Source organism: Mytilus edulis, chromosome 4, assembly GCF_963676685.1.
Source record: "Mytilus edulis chromosome 4, xbMytEdul2.2, whole genome shotgun sequence".
Classification (NCBI taxonomy): domain Eukaryota; kingdom Metazoa; phylum Mollusca; class Bivalvia; order Mytilida; family Mytilidae; genus Mytilus; species Mytilus edulis.
Genome location: NC_092347.1, coordinates 78,857,718 through 78,872,452, shown reverse-complemented (window position 1 = coordinate 78,872,452; position 14,735 = coordinate 78,857,718). Strand labels below are relative to the sequence as shown.

The 14,735-nt window shown below is 34.9% G+C and overlaps 2 protein-coding genes across 3 annotated transcripts in view; one reads left to right on the top strand and one right to left on the bottom strand.

The window, feature by feature from the left end:
- The window catches only part of LOC139520626 (Fanconi anemia group I protein-like), a 50,057-nt gene extending 40,805 nt beyond the window's left edge, over positions 1–9,252 (bottom strand). The window contains exons 1-3 of one of the 2 annotated variants that reach the window (XM_071313451.1): positions 9,224–9,252; positions 6,606–6,838; positions 5,854–5,929 (exon numbers count right to left, since the gene is read on the bottom strand). In XM_071313451.1, the coding sequence (XP_071169552.1) occupies positions 5,854–5,929; positions 6,606–6,689 (160 nt within the window). In that variant the 5' untranslated portion in view covers positions 6,690–6,838; positions 9,224–9,252. Of the gene's footprint in view, positions 1–5,853; positions 5,930–6,605; positions 6,839–9,114 lie in introns of both variants that reach the window. The other variant, XM_071313452.1, reaches the window with a different exon arrangement.
- A 3,371-nt stretch (positions 9,253–12,623) lies between these two features.
- Positions 12,624–13,160, top strand: LOC139521553 (uncharacterized). Its single transcript, XM_071315029.1, has one exon. It carries the CDS (start codon positions 12,624–12,626, stop codon positions 13,158–13,160), a length of 537 nt encoding a protein of 178 aa, XP_071171130.1.
- The last annotated feature ends 1,575 nt before the right edge of the window (positions 13,161–14,735 follow it).

The following is a 14,735-nucleotide window of genomic DNA, read 5'->3' as shown; positions in this document are numbered from 1 at the left end:
TTAGGGCAGCAACCCAACAACAGGTTGTCCGATTCAACTCAAAATTTGTGAGGGGATATATCTTATTCTGATGGACATTTAAATCTTGAAAGATTTGCCCTAAATGTCTTAGTTTCAAAGATATAAAGCAAAAACTGCATTTTACCACTATGTTCTAATTTTAGCCATGTAGGCCATTTTGTTTGGCAGGCTGGGTCATCGGAAACATTTTTTAAACTATAAACCACAATGATAATTGTGGCCAAGTTTGGTTAAATTTGGCAAAGTAGTTTTGGAGAAGAAGATTTTTAGAAAATTTACAAACAAGAATGTGTCCTCAGTACACGAATGCCCCACTCGCACTATCATTTTCCATGTTCAGTGGACCGTGAAATTGGGGTAAAAACTCTAATTTGGCATTAACATTAGAAAGATCATATCATAGGGGACATGTGTACTAAGTTTGAAGTCGATTGGACTTAAACTTCATCAAAAACTACCTTGACCAAAAACTTTAACCTGAAGCGGGACAGACGGACGGACGGACGGACGCACAGACCAGAAAACATAATGCCCCTCTACTATCGTAGGTGGGGCATAAAAATGACGAAAAGTTGTTAAAAATTGACTATAAAGGGCAATAACTCCTTAAGGGGTCAACTGACAATTTTGGTCATGTTGACTTATTTGTAGGTCTTACTTTGCTGAACATTATTGCTGTTTACAGTTTATCTCTATCTATAATAGTATTCAAGATAATAACCAAAAACTGCAAAATTTCCTTAAAATAACCATTTCACAGGCAGCAACCCAACAACAGGTTGTCTTATTCGTCTGAAAATTTCAAGGCAGATAGATCTTGACCTGATTAACCATTTTACCCCATGTCAGATTTGCTCTAAATGCTTTGGTTTTTGAGTTATAAGCCAAAAACTGCATTTTACCCCTATGTTCTATTTTTAGCCATGGCGGCCATCTTGGTTGGTTTGACGGGTCACGCCACACTTTTTTTAAACTAGATACCCCAAGGATGATTGTGGCCAAGTTTGGTAGAATTTGGCCCAGTAGTTTCAGAGGAGAAGATTTTTGTAAAAGTTTACGGACGACGGACGCCAAGTGATGAGAAAAGCTCACTTGACCTTTCAGGTCAGGTGAGCTAAAAACAGCAAAATTTCCTCAAAATTACCAATTCAGGGGCAGCAATCAAATAACAGATTATCCGATTCATCTGAAAATTCCAGGGCAGATAGATCGTGACCTTTGGTTTTTGAGTTATAAGCCAAAAACTGCATTTTACCCCCATGTTCTATTTTTAGCCATGGCGGCCATCTTGGTTTGTTGGCCGAGTTACCGGACACATTTTTTAAACTAGATACCCCAATGATGATTATGGCCAAGTTTGGTTAAATTTGACCCTGTAGTTTCAGAGGAGAAGATTTTTCTAAGATTACTAAGATTTACGAAAAATGGTTGAAAATTGACTATAAAGGGCAATAACTCCTAAAGTGGTCAACTGACCATTTTGGTCATGGGGGACTTATTTGTAGATCTTACTTTGCTGAACATTATTGCTGTTTACAGTTTATCTCTATTTATAATATTCAAGATAATAACCAAAAAGAGCAAAATTTCCTTAAAATTACCATTTATGGGGCAGCAACCCAACAAAGGAATGTCCGATTCATCTGAAAATTTCAGGGCAGGTAGATCTTGACCTGATGAACAATATTAACCCGTCAGATTTGCTCTAAAACTTGGTCTATGTGAATATTAAAATTGTGTTTTGGTGATGATAATGTGTTTGTACATCTTACTTTACTGAACATTCTTGCTGCTTACAATTATCTCTATCTATAATGAACTTGGCCCAGTAGTTTCAGTAAAAAATGTTTGCAAAATTTACAAATTTTTTGAAAATTGTTAAAAATTGACTATAAAGGACAATAACTCCTTAGGGGGTCAATTGACCATTTCAGTCATGTTGACTTATTTGTAAATCTTACTTTGCTGTACATTAATGCTGTTTAAAGTTTATCTCTATCTATAATAATATTCAAGATAATAACCCAAAACAGTAAAATTTCCTTAAAATTACCAATTTAGGGGCAGCAACCCAACAACGGGTTGTCCAATTCATCCGAAATTTCAGGGCAGATAGATTTTGACCTGATAAACAATTCAACCCAATGTCAGATTTGCTCTAAATGCTTTGGTTTTTGAGTTATAAGCCAAAAACTGCATTTTACCCCTATGTTTTATTTTTAGCTATGGCAGCCATCTTGGTTGGATGGCCGGTTCACCGGACACATTTTTTAAACTAGATACCCCAAAGATGATTGTGGCCAAGTTTGGATTAATTTGGCCCAGTAGTTTCAGAGAAGAAGATTTTTGTAAAAGATTACTAAGATTTACGAAAAATGGTTAAAAATTGACTATAAAGGGCAATAACTCCTAAAGGGGTCAACTGACCATTTCGGTCAAGTTCACTTATTTGTAAATCTTACTTTGCTGAACATTATTGCTGTTTACAGTTTATCTCTATCTATAATAATATTCAAGATAATAACCAAAAACAGTAAAATTTCCTTAAAATTACCAATTTAGGGGCAGCAACCCAACAACGGGTTGTCCGATTCATCTGAAAATTTGAGGGCAGATAGATCTTGACCTGATAAACAATTATACCCATTGTCAGATTTGCTCTAAATGCTTTGGTTTTTGAGTTATAAGCCAAAAACTGCATTTTACCCCTATGTTCTATTTTTAGCCATGGTGCCATCTTGGTTGGTTGGCCGGGTCACGCCACACATTTTTTAAACAAGTTACCCCTATGATGATTGTGGCCAAGTTTAGTTTAATTTGGCCCAGTAGTTTCAGAGAAGAAGATTTTTGTAAAAGATTACTAAGATTTACGAAAAAATGGTTAAAAATTGACTATAAAGGGCAATAACTCCTTCAGGGGTCAACTTATTTGTAAATCTTACTTTGCTGAACATTATTGCTGTTTACAGTTTATCTCTATCTATAATAATATTCAAGATAATAACCAACTAGAGGCTCTAAAGAGCCTGTGTCGCTCACCTTGGTCTATGTGCATATTAAACAAAGGACACAAATGGATTCATGACAAAATTGTATTTTGGTGATGGTGATGTGTTTGAAGTTCTTACTTTACTGAACGATTTTGCTTCTTACAATTATATCTATAATGAACTTTGCCCATTAGTAACAGAGAACTATATTTGGTAAAAATTTACATAAATTTACTAAATTAATGAAAATTGTTAAAAATTGACTATAAAGGGCAATAACTCCTTAAGGGGTCAATTGACCATTTAGGTCATGTTGACTTATTTGTAGATCTTACTTTGCTGAACATTATTGCTGTTTACAGTTTATCGCTATCTATAATAGTATTCAAGATAACCAAAAACGGCAAAATTTCTTTAAAAATTACCAATTGGAGGGCAGCAACCCAACAACCAGTTGTCCAATTCATCTGAAAAATTCAGGGCAGATAGATATTGACTTGATTAACAATTTAACTTCTTGTCAGATTTGCTCTAGATGCTTTGGTTTCATAGTTATAAGCCAAAAACTGCATTTTACCCCTATGTTCTATTTTTAGCCGTGGCGGCCATCTTGGTTGAATGGCCAGGTCATCGGACACATTTTTCAAACTAGATACCCCAAAGATGATTGTGGCCTAGTAGTTTCAGTGGAGATTTTGTAAAAGATTACTTAGATTTATGAAAAATGGTTAAAGATTGACTATAAAGGGCAATAACTCCTAAAGGGGACAACTGACCATTTTGGTCATGTTGACTTATTTGTAGATCTTACTTTGCTGAACATTATTGCTGTTTACAGTTTATCTCTATCTATAATAATATTCAAGATAATAACCAAAAACAGCAAAATTTCCTCAAAATTACCAATTCTGGGGCAGCAACCCAACAACTGATTGACCGATTCATCTGAAAATTTCAGGGCAGATAGATCTTGACCTGATAAACATTTTTATCCCATGTCAGATTTCCTCAAAATGCTTTGGTTTTTGAGTTATAAGCCAAAAACTGCATTTTACCCCTATGTTCTATTTTTAGCGGTGGCGGCCATCTTGGTTGGTTGACCAGGTCACGCCACACATTTTTTAAACTAGATACCCCAAAGATGATTGTGGCCAAGTTTGGATTATTTTGTCCCGGTAGTTTCAGAGGAGAAGATTTTTGTGAAAGATAACTAAGATTTACGAAAAATGGTTAAAAATGGACTAAAAAGGGCAATAACTCCTAAAGGGGTCATTTGACCATTTCGGTCACGTTGACTTATTTGTAAATCTTACTTTGCTGAACATTATTGCTGTTTACAGTTTATCTCTATCTATAATAATATTCAAGATAATAACCAAAAACAGCAAAATTTCCTTAAAATTATCAATTCAGGGGCAGCAACCCAACAACGGGTTGTCCGATTCATCTGAAAATTTCAGGGCAGATAGATCTTGACCTGATAAACAATTTTACCCCTTGTCAGATTTGCTCTAAATGCTTTGGTTTCAGAGATATGAGCCAAAATCTACATTTTACCCCTATGTTCTATTTTTAGCCGTGGCTGCCATCTTGGTTGGTTGGCGGGGTCACGCCACACATTTTTTAAACTAGATACCCCAATGATGATTTTGGTCAAGTTTGGTTAAATTTGGCCCAGTAGTTTCAGAGGAGAAGATTTTTGTAAAAGTTAACGACGACGGACGACGACGCCGGACGCAAAGTGATGGAAATAGCTCACTTGGCCCTTCGGGCCAGGTGAGCTAAAAATGGTTAAAAATTGACTATAAAGGTCAATAACTCCTAAAGGGGTGAACTGACCATTTTGGTCATGTTGACTTATTTGTAAATCTTATTTTGCTGAACATTATTGCTGTTTACAGTTTATCTCTATCTATAATAATATTCAAGATAATAGCCAAAAACAGCAAAAATTCCCAAAAATTACCAGTTCAGGGGCAGCAACCCAATAACGGGTTGTCGCATTCATTTGAAAATTTGAGGGCAGATAGAACTTGACCTGATAAACAATTTTACCCCAGTCAGATTTGCTCTAAATGCTTTGGTTTTTGAGTTATAAGCCAAAAACTGCATTTTACCCCTATGTTCTATTTTTAGCCATGGCGGCCATCTTGGTTGGTTGGCCGGGTCACGCCACACATTTTTTAAACTAGATACCCTAATGATGATTGTAACCAAGTTTGGTTTAATTTGGCCCAGTAGTTTCAGAGGAGAAGATTTTTGTAAAAGTTAACGACGACGGACGACGCAGGACGCCAAGTGATGGGAAAAGCTCACTTGGCCCTTCGGGCCAGGTGAGCTAAAAAGGAAAAAAAGTTATTTCTTGGTTAAAGTATAAAAATGTAATTATAAGAATTGAATGCTTCTTTTTGCATTTGTTATAGGAGTGTAAAAACCTTGACTGTGTGCATATCTTAAGTATGAAGCACTTCTGCATTTAGTGCTTCATACTAAATATATTTTAAGGATACAAAATGTGCATTTGATCAACACTTTTACACCCCAAAGAAAATTACAAAAAGAAGCATTTAATTTTAAATAATGTTATTATGAGAAAAATTACCTTTTAAAATATATCCTCAAAATATATTTAATTTCATTTTCCATATGTAATCACTGACTATTTTGCTCAGGAAGATAAGATTTTTTTTTGCAAAACACAAGAACTGTTAATTCATGGCACTAGAGAGCCTCCACAAGAAGGTGAAAACTGATTGCCACTATGACAATCTTTAAATATACAGTACATGACATTGAAGAATGGTAACAGTTTACTACTTCTAATAAAATATCTGAATTGTACCTAATAATACAGCTCTTACTAATTCAACAGGATCACCTTTTCCTCTCAACGCTCGGCCTTGAATAAGATGGACTAGCTGGAAAACAACAATAAAATCATTGTGAACACCTTATCTACAAATAATGATATTCCTATAAACAATGATTTTGATCAAGTATATCTCATTTCACCAAAAAAAGACCTGTTTCATTTCAATAGTGTGACAGAATATCTGTTGCTGCAAACTGTTAGTTCATTACTTACTACATATTTGATGCAAGAATACATACATGTTTTACATACTGTGAGTGTGGATATACATGTAACATTAAATATATGTTATATATTAATTCCATATTTTTTTTTTACAAAAGTGAAGTAAACCGATGCAGTGTTATTATATAAAGGAGATTCTAAACTGCTAGGCAAATTCTGGAAAAAACAAAATTATGAAACAGATTTTAAACAATTAAGGTGTATATATATTAAAACAACAAACTTAATGGGGCCTTTATTAGACTCCTGTCTTTCAGGGACAATAACTCCTATAGAGAGTCAGCTGATGATTTTGACCATGTTGACTTATTTGTAGATATTATTTTGGCTTGTCTCTATCAACTTTAGTTTTCACAAAAACACACAAAAAAAGGTTAAAACTGGCATTAAGGATGTTCACTAACTCATATCAGGAGAACAGTCATGCTTTTAGGCCACCTACACTTATTTGTAGGTCTAACTTTGCAGTATTAGTGTACATGTAGTTTATTTCATACCTCATCTTCACTGATACTCTGTAAAAGTTCTGCCACTTTCTGAGCATCTCCTTCATTGGCTGTGTTCACTAATTTTTTATCCATGACCTACTCCTCTTCCCAACAGTAATACAGAAATGTTTTTGATACTTGTAGATATCTATTTAAATGAAACTGTTGGTGTTTTTTTTAAAGCTTTAGACAAATCATTGCTGCACCAATAGCATTCGGTGAAATGTGTTACAAGAAAACATCTGTAAAAGAAAGAAAGATAAATGAATCTCAGAATTTCATTGACCTATACATTCTTCATTTGTTTAAAAAACATGAAATCTGCATTTTTTTTATTCTTATCATTTCTAGATTATTTTTCCAGTATGCAAAAGGACTTTTTGTTCTTTTTAAGATTTCAACATTAAAGTGGGATTTTGGCAATTTGAGGGATACTGTTTGCTAAGGCAAGTTTTAGCATACAGTAGGATATAAAGTTCAGCTGTTCAAAGATTTATGTTATAATTATTTTTCTATAGTTGAAGACAATTACTGTATGTTGAACTCAAAGCTAACTATTTTATGCTCTTTTGTCAGGTTTTTGTCTCTTTCACATATTCCCCATTTCCATTCAATTTTATAGTCATCCAAAATAGATGCATCTACTGGCATATATATATTTAACCAAAAGTTCAGCCAAGTATACATGTACATACATATATTTTATGCATGTGTTTAGTGCTGTCAAAACTCAAAAATGATCCTCACTTTAATCCCCAAACCCAAAGAAAAAACACATAAAAATAATGATTTTACATGTACAGGACCAAGTAGCTGTGGCTACAAAATTATAGACCTGGTCCTAAGAAATAAAGTATAACCTGTAACATTTTCTGATAAATGTGTACCATGATTGCCAATTATTTTGTGTCCTAAAGATAAGATGTATTCCATTTGTTGGGTAAACAAATCATGGGTTGATGAACAATTAATTAGGCCACTTCATTGTTATTGCAGCCATATTATTGAACATGTTGAATATCTAGGCAGATTTTTTTTGATAGAGGTGGAAATAATGTGAAATGTGCTGTCCTTTGCAAGTTTCCAAGCAACTAGCTGTTTCAATGATTTTTTGTTTTTGTTTTCTCATAGATTTCAAACCAATATCACCTCCATTGTGAAAATCTGCCTCCTATTCAATATGGCTGCAATAACCATGAAAGGGCCCATTAAATTACATATCATTAGTCAGGAAAAACGCGATATTCCCTGTTTTCAGGGTACACCCCAGTATTTTGGTATTAAAATAAAAACAGTATACAGGGACTTCTTTTCTCCTATTCAATTTATGGTATGAAATTTACAAAAGCGCACCTTCTACATGTGATAAGAATGTTTTATGATAGTAGGTCTTTCTATTAGTTCAAAAATCAAGTTAATTTCAAGTCTTATTTGATGCTCAACTCAAAACAAAACAAATCCTTTGTTCAATAATTCATACCATGATCAAACGTTGATCATCAATTATGAGATGACAAAAAGAGACTTTGGCATTTAAATTCAATGAATAGAAATTTTCAAAAGAAGTGAACATAATTCAGTTGTGGTCAGATACACCTGGAGCACCACTAAGTCAATCCTAAACAAAAGATTTTTATGTTTTTGAGTTCATATAAAAAAGATGTGGTATGATTGCCAATGAGACAACTGGTATCAGGTCCGTTCGCGCCAAATACACTTTCGCACTTCCCACGTCTGCACCCAAGGTCCGTTCGCACCCAATTTAAAATCAAGTTCCAGTTAAATAATTAGAAAATCATGATTGTTGTTTTAAATTGCCTTGATGTAAATACTGCATGTATTTAGCTTTGTATGAGTAAAACATTGAAAACTTTAAATGAAAAACACAAAAGATAATTTTTTTTAACAGAAAGGCCCCTTTGATCTGAAACAATTAAATAAAAAATTATAGCCATACACTAACCAAAATTGATTAATATTTAAGATTTATTCCACTCATAAATCCAGGTCGTCAGAATCTCTTCGTTTAGAAACAATGATTAAAAATATTTTAACAATACACTATCCAAAACATGATTAAGATTTATTCAACACAAAAAAATACGTTGTCTCACTTTATTTTGAGACAATGACAACAAATATACTAATAGGAATACACTTGCAAAAACTTGGTTATAAAATTATCAAACACAAAACCAATAAAATTTGGGCGCAAACGTGTAGGGTGCAAAAGTGAAAGGGCGTGAATGTGATAGGGTGCGAACGGACCCGGATTCGAGACAAATCTCCACAAGAGACCAAAATGACACAGAAATTAACAATAGGTCACTGTACAACCTTCAACAATGAGTAAAGCCCATGTTTTGTTGTTCCTGAAATACTGAAGTAATTACAAATACTACCAGAAGTCCAGGCCATTACATGTATAGAGACAAGTGCCTGTGACTGGAGCCCATGGCATGTGATTAAAACAAATTATAACATTACTACTTTGACATTTAGACTATAAATCATATACGTTTTTGATACACCCTGTCTGTTTGAGGTGTTATCTTCATTTAAGGAAAATCCTTTAGCATGAACAATATGTCAGGTACAACTCGTTCACCGTTTTTACTAATGTTTACCTTTTTCAATCAAAAAGAGCGCGTCTTTTTCACTTCCGGTATTAAGGGTTACACTAATGTCCTGACAATGTCCTGACAATGTCCTGACAAAGTCCTGACAGAAATGTAAATGCCTAATACTTTTTTGTTATTGGAAGGATTTACTTGAAATTTGGAATCAAGCAAGATGAGAACTTATATTTAATAAATAAAATAAAAAAAATATAAAAAAAATAATTTAAGACTTAGAAAACTTGACCTGACCAACTTGACCTCGAAAATACTATTGTCCTGACAATGTCCTGACAGAAATGTAAATGCCTAATACTTTTTTGTTATTGGAAGGATTTATTTGAAATTTAAAATCAAGCAAGATTCTAACTTATATTTAATAAATAAAATAAAAAAAAATAAAAAAAAATAATTTAAGACTTAGAAAACTTGACCTGACCAACTTGACCTCGAAAATACTGTAGTCCAGACCGATATGAAACGGCTAAAAATTTTTATTATTTATTATTGACAAGATAGACTTCAAATTCGATACCAAGGAAGATTAAATCATTTATTACAAAAATATAAGAAGAAAAAAAAAGAAAAAAAATATTTTAAGAGTTAGAAAACTTGACCTGACCAACCACGTCCAACCGTGACAAATGTCCTGACCGATATAAAACTGGTAATTTATTTCTAAAATTCGGTCGGATTGACTTCAAATTTGACACAAGACAAGAAAGTAACATTGAGTAAATACTCATTTGAAAAAAAAATAGGGGGGAAATATTTTAAGGGTAAAAAAAACTTGACCTGACGAACATCGACTTTGTTGTGAGTAAATGACCGATATAAAAGTGCTAATACTTGCAACATTGTTGGTATGATTGAGTTCTTAATTGAAACCAAGTCAAATTGTAACGTTTTTATTTGTATACTTGCTGCAATAAATTGGAAACAAAATATTTCAAAGGAAATAAATACTTGACTTAACCCCTTAAACTTAATACACAAACAACAACATTTTTAGTTCTTATCCTGTCAATAATAAATTATTTTTTAGCCGTTTCATATCGGTCAGGACAATAGTATTTTCGAGGTCAAGTTGGTCAGGTCAAGTTTTCTAAGTCTTAAATTATTTTTTTTTATTTTTTTTAATTTTATTTATTAAATATAAGTTCTAATCTTGCTTGATTTTAAATTTCAAATAAATCCTTCCAATAACAAAAAAGTATTAGGCATTTACATTTCTGTCAGGACTTTGTCAGGACATTGTCAGGACATTGTCAGGACATTAGTGTAACCCCGGTATTAAGCAAACACAGACCTTTTACAACAAAGCACTGCCTTAGACTATTATTTTTTTTTTTGTTGAAACCTTTTTTTATTTCTTTTCTTTTTTGAACCCCAGTTTTTTTATGACATAGATTTGAATATTATTCAAAATCATTTCGACAAGAGGAGGATAAAAAAAATATGAAAATATGCTAGTTTTTTTTTGTCCTGATCATGTTTTAAGGGAGGAGGGGGAGAGTAAATTCAGTTGTTGAGGGTTTTCAGTTTGCAGGTGAAATTGCTCTATGTTCGTGGTAGGGGTTTTGCACAGTCTGGGTACCTGAAATAATATTTTAAATACAGCAATTGGACCTCTGCTCATGCTCGTATAGTTATATTTCAAGCGAATCTAGTGTATTGTGTATTCAGTCGGTTTAAGAGCTCTTAAGAGCTCATGTTCTTTGTTATTATGTATATATGCAACCCGACTTTAAATAAAGATTACTTTACTTTTATTGCCCAAGAGTTGAAGCCGAAGAAGAACAGCCATGCAACGATAGAATTTGAAACAAAGGAACCAACATGGAAGGAAGTTTGTGAGGTGGTAAAAAAGTCAAGAACAGGATCAGCACCTGGATTCAGTGGTGTACCATACAAAGTCTACAAGAAATGCCCAAAGATACTAAGAAAACTGTGGCAGCTATTCCGAACACTATGGAAAAAAGGAACCATTCCTGAAAGCTGGCAGAAAGCAGAAGGATGCTTTGTACCAAAACAAAAGGATTCAAAAGACATCTCACAGTTTAGGACAATTTCATTGTTGAGCGTCGAGTGAAAAGTCTACTTCTCTGTATTGGCAAACAGGATGACGAAGTATATGGTAGAGAACAGCTACATTGATACATCTATGCAGAAAGGAGGCATTGCAGGTTTTTCAGGATGTGTAGAACATACAAGTGTTCTTAGCCAACTCATACATGAGACAAAGACAGGAAAGAAGAATTTGGCAGTAGTATGGTTAGACCTGGCAAATGCATATGGATTAGTACCACACAAATTGATAGAGATGACAATGGATCACTACCACATTCCAGAACACATCAAGAAGATAGTCTTTCAGTATTTTGATGGAATACTGCTGCGATTTACTGTAGATAACAAGACCACACCATGGCAGAAGTTAGAGACAGGAATAGTTACTGGTTGTACCATCTCACCAATACTATTCATTATGAGTATGAATATCATCATGAAGGCAGCAGAAAGAGAAACAAGAGGTCCAAAGAAAGATTCAGGGATTTTTCTACCAGCAACAAGAGGGTTCATGGATGACCTTACAGTAACAACATCATCCCATATTCAAGCAAGATGGATACTGACAGCACTGAGAGAAGTAGTCACTTGGGCAAGGATGAAATTTAAGCCAAGGAAATCAAGATCAATGATACTGAAAAAGGGTCAGATAACAACAAAGTTCCAGCTTAAGATCCAAGGGGACAAAATACCAACAATAGTAAACAACCCTATAAAGTGCCTTGGAAAATGGTTTGATGGTACCCTTAAAGACAATACCAGTGTGAAGGCAGTACAAACTCAGGTTGTAGAATGGCTTAAGAAGGTAGATAAGAGTGGATTGCCTGGGAAATTTAAGGCTTGGATATACTAACATGGGCTGTTATCAAGACTGACATGGCTTCTCATGATCTATGAAATGAGAGCAACAACAGTCGAATCTATAGAAAGAAAGATAAACAGTCACCTAAGAAGATGGCTGGTACTCCAAGTTTTACAGCCATAGGCCTTTACAGTAGATCAGCACAACTACAGCTACCTTTAACACCAACTTTGGAGGAATACAAGGTATCAAAGAGCAGACTTGTTATGACTCTCAGAGACTCGAAGGATAGCAAGATCAGTAAGGCTGGAATACAGACACGTACTGGGCGTAAATGGTCAGCGAGAACTGCAGTAGATCAAGCAGAAAGTTGGCAACACCTGTACTGGTAGACAAGACTTAGGAATGACACATTTCCAACAGTGGTCAAAGGCAACACCAAAAGAGAAGAGTAGCATGGTACAATCAGAAATAAGAACAGTAGAAGAAGAACAAAGAAGGGCAAAATGAGTAGAGCTTAGCCGCCAAGGAGCATGGATGAAGTGGAACTTGCCAGAAAGAAGGATAACATGGGCAGAGTTATGGAGGATGGAACCATTCAGAATTTCATTCATGCTTAGGTCAGTGTACGATACACTTCCTTTCCCTTCAAACTTACACCAGTGGGGACTGATAGAAGAACCAAGCTGCAAGTTATGTGGTGAAAGAGGTACTATGGCACATATACTTTCAGGCTGCAAGGTTGATCTGACACGGGGAAGGTATCGATGGCGGCACGACAAGGTCCTAAAACATCTAGCAGAGATCCTTGATATTGAGAGAAAAAACAAGAGACCATCAAAAACAGAGGCAAAGCAGATCAGATTCGTTAGAGAGGGAGATACGGGACATGCAACAAAGTCACAACAGCACTTCATCTTGGACAAGGGCGGTGAATGGAACATGAGAGCTGACATTGGAAAGAAGCTTGTGTTTCCAGAATGCGTACATACAACCCTACGCCCAGACATTGTAGTTTGGTCACAGTCGTCAAAGATGATAGTTGCAATAGAACTGACAGTTCCTTGGGAATAGAGATGTGAAGAGGCATACCAGCGGAAAAAGGAAAAATACACAGAGCTGATAACAACATGTAGAGAGAGAGGTTGGAAAGCGTGGCTGTTCCCAGTAGAAGTTGGCTGCAGAGGTTTTCCTGTACAGTCAGTATGGAGGATGCTACAGGCAATGGGAATAGTTGGAAAGGCAAGAAAGACAGCATTAAGACAGCTAGGGGAAGCAGCAGAGCGTTCATCTTGCTGGTTATGGCACGGCCGAGATGATCTGAGCTGGAAGCCGAGTGCTGATGAGTCGAGGTTTGATCACCTCTACTGACCCGCCAACCGGAGGATGTAATGGTACAGGGTCGAAACATCTGGTGAGGATGGAACCATCTGAAGACATCAAAGCACCGGCAGAGAGCGACAGGGATTCAAAGATGAAGGAAGATGAGCAGTCAAGCGAATATAACAGCAGAAAAGCAGAATACCACCATCTGTAGGTAATAATCATTAAACCATTTTTTACCTTGTTTTTCGCACGGAAGATAAGAAATAAGACAACTTTGCTCCAGGTCCTCATTATGAAAGTGAATGACCAGTTTCAAAATCTAAAGATTTGTTGATGGTGGAAATTGTTTTAAAAAACGGAAGCATTCGATTCCGCGGCGTTGCCACACCACAAGCAAACAAATGTGAATAGAAACACACGAAATTGATTTTCTACTTGGATTCGGAGGTGAAAGCTAGGAAATCGATAAAATACGACAGACACTTGGCAAAGCTAAATGGTTAACTTATGAAATAGAGTGACATAGTATGTATGGTTAGCGCTATGCCATTAAAAAAAACCCGCTAAAACTGGCTACACAATGAATTAAATACAAAATTAACACATTTCTATCAGCTAGCTAACCAGGTAAATGAAAATTACCTATATTAGGTATAAGATATGGTCAAACCTTCTTATTTTCATCATGGTCTACATTTTACTATAGTAAAGATGTGTGAACTGATCCCTGAAAATGTAGCTACTATTTAAGGCTGGTTATGATCCTTATAATTAGATGCTCTTCAAATCATCAGAATCAGACCGGTAGGTACCTGTTCAAAGAAACATGTGACGAGTTCAAAATTGTCAAATACACATGTTTCCATCAAGTACTCATTTGACGTTTTCGTAGATTAAACATCAATAGTTTTAGGCATGAACAACACTGTATTTCGAAATTAAAAATTATTTTTGCATAGCAATTCATGCATGTAAAAAAAGCAGGTAAATTATACGACGAGTCGTATTTTTTTTTTTTACTTTATCATTTGAATGGCAGCAGCTGTATATTAAGAGAGTTCTCACTATAGCATTTAATATGTTCGAACCCTAGGTGATCTAGCAATCTTTCATGTGACAATTCATTACAAAATTTTAAACATTCGGAAAACGGGAGCGCTACGTGAGAGGGATGAAATTAATAAGGGATAGTCAGACTTTTTCCTTTACGTTTTTCTAATGTTTTCAACTGCAAATGTCACTTTTAAAGGAATATGTCTCTACTGCCCTGTGAATAAATGATAGTTCATAGTGGCTTATTTGTTATTTTAACCCTAACAGGGA